The 17461-nt window shown below is 33.7% G+C and overlaps 1 protein-coding gene across 11 annotated transcripts in view; it reads left to right on the forward strand.

The window, feature by feature from the left end:
- The window catches only part of CHD9 (chromodomain helicase DNA binding protein 9), a 222929-nt gene that overhangs the window by 135132 nt on the left and 70336 nt on the right, over positions 1-17461 (forward strand). For all 11 annotated transcript variants that reach the window (XM_065925328.1, XM_065925334.1, XM_065925332.1 and 8 more), the window contains 5 exons: positions 9807-9918; positions 13706-13852; positions 14756-14824; positions 14907-14962; positions 15613-15730. In XM_065925328.1, coding sequence (XP_065781400.1) covers positions 9807-9918; positions 13706-13852; positions 14756-14824; positions 14907-14962; positions 15613-15730 — 502 coding nt within the window. The remainder of the gene's footprint in view (positions 1-9806; positions 9919-13705; positions 13853-14755; positions 14825-14906; positions 14963-15612; positions 15731-17461) is intronic.

The following is a 17461-nucleotide window of genomic DNA, read 5'->3' on the forward strand; positions in this document are numbered from 1 at the left end:
GTTGCATGTGGTTTGTTAAAATCAGAAATGGCAAGCTAATCCTTCACTAAGTCACAGGGACAAAATTAATGGTTTAGTAGTGATGAAGTAAATTCTAAAATAAATTCATTCTAAGACTTCTAGTAGAATTTTCTTATAGCTTGGTTTTAGATTTGATTGAAGCATTTTTAGGTTTACGTTTTATAGCTTTGACATTTAAACTATGTTTCCATGTTGTCAATTATGATTTGCTTCTTTGCATTAGATGATCAGACAAGTAGAATGCTTTTTACACTTAAAAATGTTCTTGTAGTCCTGTAAATTTAATCAGTAAAGGTAAAACCTTCACGATTAAAGGTTAAAAAATACTTTTTTGTATTACTCATAATTGTTCTTTCTGTTGTTACAAGAATGGCAGTTAATAAGTGCTAGAAGAAGCTTTTCTCTTTAGTTAAAGCAGAAATCATCTAAATTAGGAAATATTTATCAAAGCAAGTTGGAATTAAGGGTGTCATGTTATAAAGAAAAACAGTAAAACATTTAATTAGATTTGGAAATTACATTGTGCCCTTCTTTGCAATTGTTGTTCTGAGCGCCCAAGAAGGGATAAGCAAAGTAACGTTTATTAATTACCTACTATGCATATACATGGGCTTCCCTGGTAGCTCGTATGGTAAAAAATCTGCCTGCAGTGCAGGAGACCTGGGTTCAATCCTGGGGTTGGGAAGATCCCCTGGAGAAGAGAATGGCAACCCACTCCAGTATCCTTGCCTAGAAAATCTCATGGACTGAGGAGTCTGGTGGGCTGTAGTCCATGGAGTCGCAAAGAGTCGGGCACGACTGAGCGACTAACACTTACTTACTTATGCATATACATATGTGTGTATGTTTGTATTTTTAAACAAAACAAACATGTAAGTATATCCATATGTGTGTCTATAGAGAGAGACACGTTTAAATAATAATATAAGGGGAAAATCGTATGAACAATATCTGAGGGGAAAATAAGAGGAATCGGCAGAAATTGGGAATGATGACTTTATATTCCATGTTAGTGAAGTAAAAAATGAGAGCCTTCCCTGATAGTCAGGTGATTAAGACTCCACCCTTTCACTGCCAAACGGTGGGTGTTCATCCCTGGTCAGTCAGCTACCCCGCATTTCACAGAAAGTAACAACTGAGACCGTATTGCAAACATTCAGAGTAGTAGAAATTTAGTTTGTGTTTGGCTAAAATATAAGTGTATTAATTAAATGTTTCTCAGCATATGATAAGAAAACACTTTAAAAAATGTGTGGTATAAATTTATTGTGTATTTTTAAGTGTTAATCATGCCATTAGTAGACTGTGTAAGTTCTGCAATTTTTAGATGCTAAGAAGATAAAATGTTTTATTGATTTGACTCCTTATTTCTAAACTTAAGTTCAATGAAAATCTGGAATATTCATCTACAGAAAGAATTAATGTATACTTTATATATTATTATGAATTTAAGATTTACAGGTCCATTTTTAATACATATATCTTTATATAAGATATATTATAAGGTCTATCACTATGACACTATTATTTTATGTGTCAGAAAAAATATATTAACAGCTAAAACTATGGCATACCTTTGATTATTATGTGAATCTTGATTTCATAGATGTTAATACATGGGGAAAGGGTGTACTTTAGAGACACTGTAGTATTTGGTTTTAATTTTCCTATTTTGTCAGTATTTTTAAGCATAAATTTTTTTTTTAAAGAGAAGAAGTAAGTTTTTTAAAGAATAAGGATTAAACTATGCTGATAAATATACTGACTATGATTAGCTAATACTTGGACCTTAGTGACTATTTATATGAAACAACTCAGTGAACTAAACATTTTGAAAAAAATGATGTCCAATCTTAAACTGGAAGTGATTATTTATTTGTTTTATTTAGTATTATTTTTTGTCCATGCCACATGACGTACTGGATCTTAGTTCCCAGCCAGGGGATCAAACTCACGCCGCCTACAGTGGAAGTGTAGAGTCCTAACTACTGAACCTACAGGGAATTCCATAAAAAGGAAGTAATTTATAATTCACGTTACTAAAAACCTCGAATACAGTCCTTCTTTCATAAATTTAAAGATGAACTAAAAACCACTTTAAAACTTGTTTTTTTCCAGATAAGTTTAAGCTAGAGTCTTGAGTTGAACTTTAAACTGGAATAATTTCATCAAGTTAAATATGTTTCTTCTTAAAAAAAAATACACATGTATATATCTGATGATTTTAAAAATAGCCCAGTGCCCGCAACTGGACTTATAAAGAAAAAAAATAAGCATGTATATATCTGATGATTTTAAAAATAGCCCAGTCCTGCAACTGGACTTATAAAGAAAAAAAATTATAATGTAAAATAGTAGTTTTGCTTGGTTCCTCTACGGATGATGAATTGGATGCCTTAATTACAACAAATGGACTAAATTGGATAAGATTCATTGTTTGTCCAGTTATTGCAATGAGAGAATCTACAGGGGGCAGTTACAGATTGACACTGCAAAGAATGTAGCTTGTTACACAGCTTCTACTAATAACACGTGGGCAGGATTTAGATGAGTGCATAAATTACATCTGAAAATCAAATATAACTGTCAAGTATATAAACACTGAGGTTTTCTAGTATGTGTACTTATCAAATGAATTAACATTTCAAATTTTTACTTGGTTTGAAATTGCCCTTTGCTGTCTGAAAACAAGCTATGTTTTGTTATTTAGTTCTTTTACATGCCTGGATACTTGCTGCTGCAGTTTGCTAACATTGATAACAGATCCCTTTAATGTTTTAAAAAAACAAAACTTGCTTAGAGTCTTTATTATCATCATAGTCTGTATTACTTTGTTGCTTTACTTTGTGACATTTCTAAAAAGCAAACTGTCACTTTTTTTGAAGAATGTACCTATAATGACATTTTATTTTAGAATTAACATAGTAAACTTTCTGTAATTCATCATGGAGGAATGGAATGCTCTTTGGTAATTGGATATTTTACTTAACTGATTTTATCTTATTTCTTCTACTTTTGGATCATCTGATTTCCTTCAGATAACATTTATGGCTATCAATTGTCATTGTACAGGCAATACATATCCCTGGTTGTTCAAAAACCAGCCAACTTTAACCATAACGATTTTCTAAAAGATAATGTAGTTTGATAATCCTCTTTATTCATTAAAGTATATTGATATTAAATTATCTAGTGACTGGTTGAAGTATGGTATCATTTTATTTTAAAATCAGTAAGATATGTTGAAAATAGCAGAGTAGGAGTGAGGAGACTTTTGTCTTTTACTAGACGTGTGGTTTTGGCAATTTGTTTTATCTTGTAGGGCTAAAGTTTCTCTATTTAGTGGGATTGATGACCGCCTCACCTATATATGAGCTTTTCTCGGGGTCAACTGAGATATTATAGACAAAAGCACTTTGAAATTTTAAGTATTTTGTAAGTATAGAATAGTTCTATTATCCTAAATATTTGTTCCTAGAGTTTTCTTCACTAATTATTTTGAGCCAGTGGTTCTGAAACCTGATGGGAATTCTTATAAAGTCTGATAAGGGATCCCATTTATAAGAATCAGAATTCTGGAGTTAGGACCTACAAATCTGGAGTTTTGTTTTGTTAGTTTTTATTTTGAACTAATCTCACACTTGTGAAAATAGGTTAGGGTTCCCTTAGGCTCTTCACCCAGCTTCCTCAGATGTTAATAATATCTTGTGTTACCCAAGCGCAGTGATCAAAATCAGGAAGTAAACACTTAACACAATCCTGTTAACTGAGTTATAGCTCAGTGCAAATTGTGTCAGTTCCATTTTTTTTGGCCAGGATCCAGTTAAGGATTTTATATTTCATTTTATTGTCTTATCTCCTCATACTCCTCCATTTTGGGGTGACTTTAGTCTTTGACGTTTTCCTTTTTGACGCATACTGGGCAGTTATTTTGTAGTGCTCAGTTGCTAAGTCATGTCCATCTCTTTGCAACCCCATGGACTGTCGCCCGCTAGGCTTCTCTGTCCATGGCATTTTCCAGTCAAGAGTACTGGAGTGGATTGCCGTTTCTTCCTCCAGGGGATCTCCCTGACCCAGGAACTGAACCTGTGTCTCCTGCGGTCCTGCACTGGCAGGCAGATTCTTTACCACTGAGCCACCTGGGAAGTCCCTTATTTCACAGAATCTCTCAATTTGGAATTTTTATTTTTAACAAACAAACTTCTAATAAAACCTGACTCACATGTTTAGGAATTACTGATCAAAACTAACCAAATGTTTGTTCTTTGTAGTATCCCTTGTATACCATTTTAGAATGTTTAATAAACTGATATACTTCATTATTTCTAAGAACCAGTGTTCTATGTAAGTAACCATAGGATATGTGTATGTATGTGTGTATGCACATATATATAAACTGTATATATTTTATATAAAATATATATTTTTTAAACTCAGAATTACGTCAGTCAAGAATGACTTCAAGTTTTAGAATAAACCTTTTTCTTACAGAAGAAATGTAGCTTTTTTGAACAGAATGGTCATATGTGTAAGTATTTGGACCTCAGAAGTTTAGTAGGAAACTATTGTATTTGAAATGTTTCTTGCAAAGTTAGAATTTGAAAAATACATGGATTTTTACATCGATTAATGATAGTTAATTAGTTTATGAATTAAGATGTTATTCCAGGCCTGTACAATAATATTGGAAGAAAATGCAGAATATAAGAAAAATAAATTTTGAAGGTATTTTTGTTTGTAAGTACATTTTTCAAATAATGTAATGGAGGTTTACCTTAGGTATTATCAGTTTAATTCAGTCACTCAGTAGTGTCCGACTCTTCGTGACCCCATGGACTGCAGCACGCCAGGCCTCCCTGTCCACCACCAGCTCCTGGAGTTTACACAGACTCATGTCCATTGAGTCGGCGATGCCATCCAACCATCTCATCCTCTGTCGTCCCCTTCTCCTCCCGCCTTCAATCTTTCCCAGCATCAGAGTCTTTTCAGATGAGTCAGTTGTTCACATCAGGTAGCCAAAGTATTGGAGTTTAAGCTTCAGCTTCAGTCCTTCCAATGAATATTCAGGACTGATTTCCTTTAGGATGGACTGGTTGGATCTTCTTGCAGTCCAAAGGACTCTCAAGTCTTCTCCAACACCACAGTTCAAAAGCATCAGTTCTTGGGTGCTCTACTTTCTTTATAGTCCAACTGTCACATCCGTACATGACTCCTGGAAAAACCACAGCCTTGACTAGATGAACCTTTGTTGGCAAAGGAACGTCTCTGCTTTTTAATATAAAGTATTAAAACACTTAGATCTAACTTATCCACCTCCACCAAAAAGTGAGTATTCAAGACTAATTTGGTAGCACTTAGTGTTTTTTTAGCACTTAGTCTTTAGTCAATGTTTATTTATAAAAATATTATTTAAGCAACTTACTTAGTTCAGTGTCCTTAGAGTGAAAACTTACTTACTTTATACTACTAGAAAGGAAAAGTACAATCTCTTCATAGTCATAAATATCAAATTTTAAATCTCTCTGCTCCTGATTTCATTGAAGTTTTTATTGAGGGGGATTTGAGTCTTTAAGCAGCAATATAGATAGCATATCAGATTATATATTTCACATACAGAATTTATTTAGCATACCAAACACTAATAAAATGCCTTTTTAAGCAATGTACTGACAGGTATTAACGGGCCTTGATCTGCATTTCATAGGAAGTCTTTTTTTTTTTTTTCAGTTCTACCACTTTATTGCTACCAACCCATCTCCCTCCACCCTCATGCACACATGCTCAGTCATGTAATCCCATGGACTTCAGCCCGCCAGACTCTTCTGTCCATGAGCTTTTCCAGGCAAGAATACTGAGATAGGGACTTCCCTGGTGGTCCAGTGGCTAAGACTCTGAGCTCCCAGGGCAGGGGGCCCAGGTTTGATCCCTGGTCAGGGAGCTACATCCCACATACTACAACTAAGACCCAGGGCAGCCAAATAAATAAATAAAATTAAAAAAAAATAATATTGGAGTGAGTTGCCATTTCCTTCTCCATAGGAAGTCATTGTTAACTAACAACTTTCCTGCCTCTAGTGTTGTCCTCATCTACAGACTAAATTATGTGTTTGGGTTTGGTGATGGATAGCAGATGAGGGAGTGCATGCAAACTGTATTTCTATGAATCATTTTTACTTTGAGTTATCCCTTACCTTGCCATTGAAGATCACCTGCCCAAGTGGCTTAGGTTATATTAAATAACCAGAAGTAACATAAAGGTTACTCGTAGAAGGAGGTTGTTACTTGAAGAAAAAGCATGACAGGAGACTCTTGGGAAACCAATGTCTTGTTTGTTGATCTAGGAGCTGGTTATACATTTATGTTCAGTTTGAGAAAACTCACTGCGCTGTATACTTTTTTGATATGTGCACTTCTCTGAATTTACATTATACTGTAGTATTAGTACACTTTTTTAGGAAAACTGAGGGGTTGCATTTGGGACCATTTTGAGATTTTAATGTCTGTGGGATATCCATATGGATATGTCTTATAAACAGTTGGTTGTATGAATCTGAAGTTGAGGAAAGGTCTGAACTAGAGATAAGAGATTTGAGAATCTTCAACTTCTAAGTGGTTGTTATGAATGGATTAAATTTCCTAGGAATAGTATACAGAGAAGGAAGAAGTCTAAAGACACAACTTTGAGAAACACCAAAGTTTAAGGGACTGGCAAAAAAACAAAACTGAATCCTATTGAAAAATGACAAAGTAAAGAAGAGCCAAAGAAGTTTAGTTAGAACCAGAAGAATGTTATGTCATGAATCTGAGGATAGAGACGAGGAAAAAATAGTTATGTGTTGATAGATAAAATTTTTTAAAATTTCCATCAGATTTAGCATTACAAGGGTCATTGGTAGCCATAGACATTAGGCGGTCAGTCTTTGGAGTGAGGCACTTTTAATTTCTATCTCAGTTCTTACTATCGGTATGACTTTAATTTCTCTAAGCCTCAGTTTCCTCTTCTTGTATAATTTGATTCTCAGAACTATATGAACACAAAGTTAGAGAATGCATATAAAGTTAGCAGAGGTTGACTCAGTGAACATTGAGTAAATGGAAGCTATGAATATGAAATTGGCAACCCACTCCAGTATTGTTGCATGGAGAATCCCATGGACTGAGGATCCTGGTAGGCTACAGTCCATGGGGTCGCAAAGAGTCAGACACGACTGAGCGACTTCACTATACGCATGGAAGGTTGTTTTGAGTTTTGATTATAATGGATTGAGGAGTGAAAGGAACAGTATAAGTGACTCTTGAGAACTGTGGATAAGGAGGGGAGAACAAGATGATGTGGTGTCTAATAGTAGATACTACCTCAAGGGAGATTTTTGTTTTAGGAGAGAAACCAGAGTAAAGGAAGAGGGACTGGAATTTAGAGAGATGATGACCTGTGTAAACAGGGGACAGAGCATGACTGGGCAGTTCCTTAATGCTGGGTCAGAGTATCCTTTTATACTTTCTCTGATTTCCTGGTTTCAGTGTAAACTGTATGTTTACTCTATGTCATTTGTTTTACATACTCAGAAAAGTGCAAGTGAGACAACCAAGTAAAACTTACCATTATCATGTTGAAAGTGGTGATCAAACCAATATGAGAATACCCTGGGAGTTAATCATTCTAGAATTTTTTCTCACCTCATATCTCATTATCCAATCATTAACCAAGTCTATTGTTTCTGCTACCAAAATGAAAAATTACGTATCTTTCTTGACTTCTTCATCCACCCTACCATGGTCCTGTATTTCATTCTTCATTTCTCACCTGAATTGGCAATCTTATTGCTGGTTTCCCTCATTTACATTTCATTTTGTTCTAGTTGCATTGCTTTTCCGTGTTTAAAATTATTTTCCCCCCAATTTTATTGAGATGTAATTGACATGTCACAGTGTATTCGTTTATGGTGTACAACATAATAATTTGATGTGTGTATATATTGTGAAACTGTTACCACAATAAGTTTGTTAGCATCTGTCACCTTCACATAGTTATATATATTTTTTCATGTGATGAGAACTTTTAAGGTTTACTCTCTCAGTAACTTTCAAATATTTAGCTCAATATTTTTATCTATAGTCACCAGGCTGTACATTACATCCCTAGAATTTGTTTAAAATTTTAGCATCTTCTGGTTGCTTTACAGTTTCTTATCCATTGAAAATATCTCCATGCCATTTGTTGTCAGTGGTGAGCCAGACAGATTTCTTTTCAATTTCTGCCCTATGGAGCTTAAAGATGGCCTTAAACTAAAAACATGAACTCCTTGCATGTAATACAGGGTCTTCTGTGACCTTGACCCACCTCTTCCTGTAGCACTTTGTATGGTCCTAGCATGCTCTTACCGTTGCATACTCGCACATCTTTTGTGGTACCCCCTGTCTGGATGTACCTGCTCTTTTCTTTCACTGCTTGTTGGGCTCCCTTTCATCTTTCATTCCCTTTCTCAAACACTGTCTTTTCTGTAAAGCCTTCTTTACTCTTCAGTAAATGTAAGCATTTTTTCTTTGTCTTCACATTACGTCTTGTTCTAACTTCCTCTTTATTTTAGCTGAGATCATATTCTAACAATGATATATAAGGTTAGGAACTTTGTCGACTTTACCTTCAAATCCTAGAACCCAGGAAAGTGCCTGGCATGTCACAGTTAGATGTAGCTACCATTAGTTGAGAAACTACTATGTGTTAAAGGCTGTCCTCAGACATACATTATCCCGCTTAATTCTCAGCAAAATTATGGCTCTAGCTATTGCAATATCCCTGTTGTACAGGCAAGGGAGCTATCAAGTAATTTCCCCAGTGTCACACAAGACAGGTAAAATGGTGACATCAGGCTTTTATATTTTTGAAACTATGATTTCAAAGTGGATGCTTTTAACCTTCAAGTTTTCCCACATTAGTAAATAACTGTTGAAAAGTTTTTTGATATATTTCTAATATATCATGCCTGCATGATATCAGAATATAGATATCTAAAATAGAACTTTCCTAATAGTGATCATGTCATCTCATTTATTGAACCAGATAAGAAAATGTGGAATGTACTCATGTATTTCTGTCTTTCATCAGGAAACAAACATAGAAAACACATTTTCATTTTAGACATTTACATTCAATGTGTATTAATATACATATATACGTGTATATATTAGAGACAGGTAAATGTATGCATACTGTAGAAATATAAAAAATCTTGCTCTTTAGAAAGATAGAATGCAGCTGAGAAAAGCCCTAAGTGAAATAATCAAACAACAATTAATTGTTTAAGTGTTTTAAGTAAGGGAAAAACTGCTATAGTGTAGAAACAAGTGGAGACTTGGAGAATAGGTAGGATTCAAAGAAATTAAGTGGAATTTGAAATAAAAAGTAGTAGAAGGAAAAAGAATCCCTCATTCCAAACCTATCCAAGATAATAAAATAAATGAATTGTGTTAATTATTAAATAATTAAATCACCTGACATTTTTCTCATGAAAAATAATCATAAGCCTAAAGAAACAAGTGCTAGAATTTAACTATATTTCTAAGCTTGAAATGTGTTAACTGTATTATTGGTTTCTGTTTGTTCCTTTGGAATAGAGTTTATCATTTGAAAATATCATTTTTTATTTCATGATAAATAGCATCTTTGAAAGTTGGACATTCAAGGGATATAAAACAGAAGAAAATTTATCACTGAGATCTTACTTTGACCAAAAATGGAAAAATACAAAGGGATCTTACTGTTTACTCTTTTTCTCCTAAAACAGGAAACTCATTATTACATTGGGTAAGAAACAAAAGAGAAAGAATGAGTCTTCAGATGAAATATCTGATGCAGAGCAGATGACACAGCATGCATTCAAAGAGGAAGACTCTCAAGTGAGTATAAAATTTTTTTCTGAGAAATGAAGCGCTGGCAGATTTAGATAGCATAATATTGTTTTGTGGTTATTTATACTGTAGTTTAGTGGTGAAATTACATTTTATTTTCATAGAACTTATATGACAAAACATTATTACAGTATGGTCCTACAGTGTTAGACCTGGGAGGAAACTTACACATCCTCTTCAAACCCTCTCAGTATTCAAATAATGAGACTGAAGCCCAAGAGAGTTTTAAGTAACGATCCAAAAACCCTGGTGGCTTTTAGCATGGAGAGTATCTAGTGATATTATTACCCTGTACTTATAGAGCATTATTAAATGAATTTGTTGATGGAGATACTAATTTTAAAAGTCACATACCAATGATAAAGCAAATGGGTTGAATCATTCTTGGAGATAATTTCTTTGGTCTGCTTCTACTGAAGAGAAGATAAACAGGTATATTAAAAATCCCCTAAAGCAGACAAAAATACTGTGCATTTTTCCTTTTTATTTTTTTAATAGCTGTATATTCAAAATAACCTTGTGAAGTTAAAAAATTATATAGTGAAGGTCATAATAATTCAGGCCACCCTCTGCTCTCTAATAATTAAAGTACGACCCTAGGCCGTAGGGGTGGTGGCAGTGGTTGCATTATGGGGCCAGAAAGCCCCTGAATGGCCTTTCTTCTTCCTTATGCAGCTCCTTATCCAATGGGAGAGTAGTGGCTCAAGGCTCCTGGGCTGCTGCAAGAGTTGAGGTAAGGGCAGTGACTGAAGCTCCTAATACTACATGGCCTGGCTTTTTCTTCATATGTTATCCTTAACTTAGGCAAACTTATCATTATTCAATATGAGAAATGTAGTTAAATTTTTACTAAAATAATGCTGGCCATTTTTCCATTATGTAATTACCAAACAATGAAATGGTAGAATAGGTTAACATGCACATTTCTTCCATGCCTTTCACGTAGTTAACTAGGTCGACAAGTGTTTTGGTTTAACACAAAAACTTTAATGGAGAAGGAAAGAAATATTTTCTGGTAAACAATCATAAATCTATATTATTGATATATTTAAATATATGAGTATATAAATTATGTATAAATATCTAAAAGTAGTTTTCAACCACAATGGATTGTCAAGATTTGAAGGCTTGCAAAGTACTTGAAGGTTTAGAGTCAAGTGAAAAATCTAAAAATGTGGTTATGATATTTAATTTTTTACCTGATAGAGAGTAATTCAGTAATCTAACTATATTTAGAGACTTAAACTATTTTTAAAAGCCCCTATAGCACATTTTATTAGGTTTATGATAAACAAATGGTATGTTATCATAATGAAGTATTTAGTCATTTAAGAACATAATGTTTCTGACCTCTTATGTAAAGTGTTGTTGATTGACGCCTTTAAAACATTAAGGAAAAGTTAGTAAAAAGAAATTTGAAGAAATAGTTTGTCACTTTTAAATTGTCCTTTGAAAAATACTATGGAGAAAAAGAAAGCCAAAGCAATCCACATTAGCCTAAAATATGGACATTCAAATTAGTTCTGTATTTTTAAGGTAGTGGAACTTTTATGTAACAGAGAAAGCTAATTGGTAAGAGTGGCACCTTACTTCTCTTTGCCTAATATGTATCTATATGCTCTAATGGAATTTAAGATTTGGTGAAATCAGTTGAAAAAACTACAAAAAACTCACAGTATTTTAAATTACTCAGAGAGTGATAAAAATCTTCATAGAATGAGGGAGCAGTTTACAGTATGTGGCTCTTATTCCATCTTGTAAAGAATTACCTGAATGTGCACATTTGTGAGTTAAAATGATTCTTTCAGGCCACTTGTTTACTACTACTTACTAAGGATTGTATATGGTATTTCAAAGTACCTGACCTAAGTGATCAGAAAGGAAACTTTAATGCTGAAATCATCTATAGAATCTTCTAGAAGTGTACCAAATTATTACCAGACTTCATTATACAAACTATTTGTGCCTAGTGAGACATAACATTCATAATTTATGTTATTGTTAGAATAATAATTGTCCTGAATGGTTATTAAATTAGGCTATTTTTGAGCATTTAGAACTGATGCCTGTAATAGAACTCCAAACATTTCTTTAGCCTAGTACTAGAGATCCATAGACTTTTCTCTCCCTGGGAATAATAAATGTTTCATATCTTTTCCAAAAGAGGATGTGGGAGAGTTGGGCTTTTATAAGTCCCTTGCGCTTCCTCGGGTGGTTCAGTAAAGAATCGTCCTGTAGTGCAGGAGCCCCCAGGAGATGCAGGTTCGATCCCTGGGTCAGGAAAATCCCCTGGAGAAGGGCATGGCAACCCACTCCAATATTCTTGTCTGGAAAATTCCACGGTCAGAGGAGCCTGGCAGGCTACAGTCCGTGGGGTTGCAAGAGTAGGACATGACTTAGCAAATAAACAAAAGCTAGTATATTTCCTAGAGTGAACTCCCCAGCCTTTATGGGCTTCCCTGGTGGCTAAGATGATAAAAAATCTTTCTGCAGTGCAGGATACCCGTGTTCAGTCCCTTTATATAATTTTTGTATGCCACCTTCCTGCCTCCCATAGTGACAAAATTGTCACCTTGAGTTTTGCAAATATAAGTATCTTCATGGCTAAGAGATGGTGACCCATCCTAATTGAAGCATAGAGTTTTCTACTACATTTGGCTGAGCTGCCTCACCACAGTAGTGCCTTTCTTTCTCTCAATATTCCACTACTTTCAAGAGAAGAGGCACTGCAACCTTTCTGAATACAAATAAGTTTGTCCCCACACTGCTGCACTGATTCAGTTTTGTTATGGCAATGGTAGTATGAAAGACCTACCACATTGAAGACATTGGCAGAAACCAAAAGGAGAACACATGGGTTATTCTGTTAGTTGCATTTTGGGGAAATATCATGGGAGTTACTAAATACATAGAAGAATAGTAAAAGGAAGAAGGAATATTGAGTAGTAGAACAGTTGACTGAGGTACCTCCATCCATGGGATTTTAGGGAGGTGTGCAGAATTAAAACTAAGTCCTTTGGGATTGTCAAGCAATTGTGTAATTTGTTTTTTAGTGGGAACATCAGATATTAGATTTTTAGGGAGGTAAGTAAAGCCATGTGCATTTGATACTTGCTTTTAAATTATTTAGATTATTTTAAAATCATGTTACTACATAGAATACTTTCTGAAAAGCTTTCTTCCATTTTTATGATAGTGTTATTTAGTTTTAAGGGAAGCTAGTAAAGGCAGTAAAACAGTGGTTCCTCCTTCATTCACATTTAATTTTTTAGTAGATTTCATCCTTTGTTATTTTGTGTATCTGTTTTAAAACATTTTATGTTATTTGGTTTTTTTCTGTTTTAGACACAGGTTCATTGTTTTGTGTCAAAGTTTTAATTTCTTTTAGTTATGCCCCTGGTTAATTATTAAACCAGTATTCATCTGGTGACTTTCTACGTTTGAAGCAAAAACTGTGCTAGTATTAATATTTTAAAATACGTGTTTCCCAATCTGTGAAATAGTTTAAAAAGACCTATTTATTCTTAACAAATTCAAAAGAAAAGTAATAAAAGTATTATTGTTAATCATTCTTACTTGACATTTTAGGAAGTATAACTCAAGATAACTAAAAATTGCAAACCTTTGGCACGGTGAAAATTATAATCTTCCTTTAATTAAAAGTAAAAATGAGAAAAGATGAATGCAGAATACAGTTTTGAAAATTTAATGTACAAAATTGTCCATGACCCTTTAAAATAAATCATGTGAATATGATCCTTATCATTCATTACAGAAAAGAAGATCAAATCGACAAATTAAAAGGAAAAAGTATGCAGAGGATGCAGAAGGGAAACAATCTGAAGAAGAGGTTAAAGGCTCTATGAAAATAAAAAAGAATTCAGCTCCTTTGCCTGGTGAACAGCCTTTACAGTTATTTGTGGTAAGACAGATTTTGGATTATATGACAAAAAACATTTTAAACCAGTGTAAATTAAAGATCTTCATTATCTTTCCTCCTAAAACCTGCATCAACTTTTCCTCCTAGATTTCATATTATAGTTAATAGAACCATTCATTATTTGGATCAGAAACCTAGGTATTTGTTCTCTCTTTTTTTAATCTTTACTTCATGGCATTCAATTTTTTGCCTCCTAAATATATTTTCCTGCAACGCCTCCAAACTCCATGTTTTTTGTGGAGTGTTTGTAAATTACAAGCCTAATTACAGTACTTTTCTTGAAAACTCCTCTAATGGTGTCCTAAGTCAGAAACAAATGAAAATGCACTTTTTATTACAGCTTATAAAGCCTTTCGTATGGGTTTTTTGGCCGTATGTCCTTCCACTTCTCTGTAAACTCTCAGTCCTCTGGTTTGATAAACATAGTTGTCTGGATGCCATATTTTGACACCTTTATGTCTTTACATAGGCATTTTCCTCTTTGTAGAGTTCTTTTACTCTCCCTTATCTGGACTGTAACCCAGCTACTCATTTCCTTGCTGAATCATCTGACACTTTTTTTTTTTTTTTTTTTTTTCATCTGACACTTTGAACAAGTAGTAATCTTGTCTATGCCAGAGCTTTCTAGTCTGCAAAATGTAAACTATTGAGAATAATGCGTAAGAGATTAAAAAGCCCAATATGTTTACTATGATGGTGATGCCAATGATGTTGAGGACAGTAACACCAATTGATTTTTTTCATTTTGTATTTCTAACATTTAACATGGTCCCTGACATGTTAAATAAATTGTTTGTTGGATTTTAGTATATTTATAGACATACAGAGTGGCAACTGAAATGTTTTCAGAATGTATCATCATACATTTTTTCTGCCTTCACATAGGAGAATCCGAGTGAAGAAGATGCTGCAATTGTGGACAAGATACTGTCTTCTAGAACTATTAAAAAAGAAGTAAGTAATAATACAGTACATTCTATACTTTATATTGCATGGCCTGATTATAAAACTCATAATTATTGAATCTTTTTCTTAGATATCACCTGGAGTGATGATTGATACAGAAGAATTTTTTGTAAAATACAAGAATTAGTAAGTATTTGAGTTAGAAAAATAATAGAAAGATGATATTTAAATATGAATTAATATTTTGAATATGTTAAGTTAAATTATTATTTTTCTTTTATCTGTATTTTAAAATATTTTATTTGTTACTGCATGAAGTTAAAAATCATTAAAAAGTGAATAGACTTTGAAAACTTTTCATGTTAATATTGAGTAGTTTTTTTTCCAGAAAACTACTTACTAACATCAAAATGCAGGAATATTTATAATTGATGCTTTTGGAAATAATAGACATTTTCCATCATATTATACTGTTAAACTTTTTCAGGTTTTGTTCAACTTTTTCTTATGTTTTGGTGAAAGAAAGTGTTTTCAATAAAATTACATTGCTTTCAAAACAAGTTTTCTTTCTCATCATGACAAAACTGTTATAATGAAGAAATGAATGAAAAGTCAACGTATTGTTATCCTTAGGATTCAGTTTACCATTCTGTGTAGTGATCACAGTGGCTTTATTTTAGAAATTATATGAGAGTCTGTCGACATTAAATGAAATGATGAATAGCATATTTGGAAAGTTGAAGATAATATTTTTAGAGGCCATGATTAAAAATAAATCTAAAAACAAAACAAGATTTTCTGTATCATTCTAATATACTACTTTTATAAAATTTTAGCTCTTATCTTCACTGTGAATGGGCCACAGAACAGCAGCTTCTGAAAGATAAAAGGATCCAGCAGAAAATCAAACGATTCAAATTGAGACAAGCACAAAGAGCACACTTTTTTGCAGACGTAAGAAGAAAAAGACTATTATGTGTTGAACTCTGAATACATGTCGTATTATGTATCAAAAGCTTAACTATTATTCATTTTAATTCTTAGGCTGCTACTTTTGATATTAGACTATAAATGATATCTACATATTTCCCCCCCCCCAAATTTAGCTTGTGAGTGAAGTAGCTCAATAGTGTCTGACTCTTTGCGACCCCGTGGACTGTTATTGCCACACTCCTCCATCCATGGGATTTTCCGGGCAAGAGTACTGGAGTGGGTTGCCATTGCTTTCTCCAGAGGATCTTCCCAACCCAGGGATGGATTAAACCCGGGTCGCCGCATTGTAGGCAGACGCTTTACCGTCTGAGCTACCAGGGAAGCCCTAAATTTAGCTTGGAAAGTAGCTAAAACAGAACACTAATAAATCAGAATGGTAGATATGTCCTGTATTTTAAAGTTAACATTTATTTCAATACCTTTTAGAGTTGAATGTGAGTATATTAATATCTTAAAGTATTTTATCAGCAAGTAATGGTGACATAGCAAATAAATGAAAAAGAAGATTTTTCAGTATGTGAGATATTGCATATTTTCTCTATCAGCTTTGTGTATGCATGAACAGAACATCATTGGAAAAATTCATTAACCTTTCCAGGCCTTTTTAAAAAGTCAGTTGTCCTTCCCTGCTCTAAAGTTTTTAATTTTTCTTTTAATAGACGTTTTAGAGCAGTTTTAGATTCATCTGATTATTTTAACTTTTTATTTGAAAATTTTGGTACTGGATATTCCTCTCTCTCTCTCCCATGTACATAAATTTTTTTCTAAGCCATTTGATAATTCTCAATTTCAGTGTTTTCTAGAAGCATTTTCCCATAATAATAGTACAATTAACACTGACATGGTAATTTTATCACATCTATAGACCTTAATTCATATTTCACTAATTGTTCCACTAGTACTTTTTAAATTTTAAAAAAATTTTTTTAAAAGTATGTTTATGCTTATTCTGATCCAAAGTCTAGTTCTGCAGTGCATAATACATTTAGTTGGTATGTCTCCTTTCATCAGTATTTTTTTGTTTTCCATCACTTGGACTTTTTTCTTTTTAAAGAATTTAGGTGGTTTATTCTGTAACGTGTCCCTCAGTTTGGAATTGTCTTGATGTTTCCTCAGCTTCAGGTCATGCATTTTTTTTAAATGAACACTATAGAAATGATGCAGGAGCATTCTCAGTGAATCATGTCAGGAGGTATATGATACCTATTTACCCAATTACTGGTAGTGTTAACTTTAATCACTAGATTATGTTGATACCTTATGGCAGATTTTTCCACCATGAAGCTATTTTTATTTCTTTGTAATTGTAAAGTCTACTTCAAAACTTTGTTGATTGAAATGACCTATCAACTTATGGATGCTGGGAGGTCCTCAGAAATTTCTCACTTCCTCAGTCTGGTACCAAAATCTCTATTGAGCTGATGGGGCTTACCAGGTGTCTCAGTGGTAAAGAATCCGCCCGCCAGTATGGGAGATGCAGAAGATGCAGGCTTGATCCCTGGGTCGGAATGATCCCCTGGAGAAGGAAATGGCAACCCATTCCAGTATTCTTGCCTGGAGAAACCTTGGACAGAGGATCCTAGTGGGCTGCAGTCCACAGTCACGACTTAGTGACTGAGCATGCACAATGAGCAAAAGATTTTAGAAGTACTTAACTGATAATCTTTTAATTTTTCCTGAAGGTTAATTTTT

Source organism: Muntiacus reevesi, chromosome 2, assembly GCF_963930625.1.
Source record: "Muntiacus reevesi chromosome 2, mMunRee1.1, whole genome shotgun sequence".
Taxonomy (NCBI): Eukaryota; Metazoa; Chordata; class Mammalia; order Artiodactyla; family Cervidae; genus Muntiacus; species Muntiacus reevesi.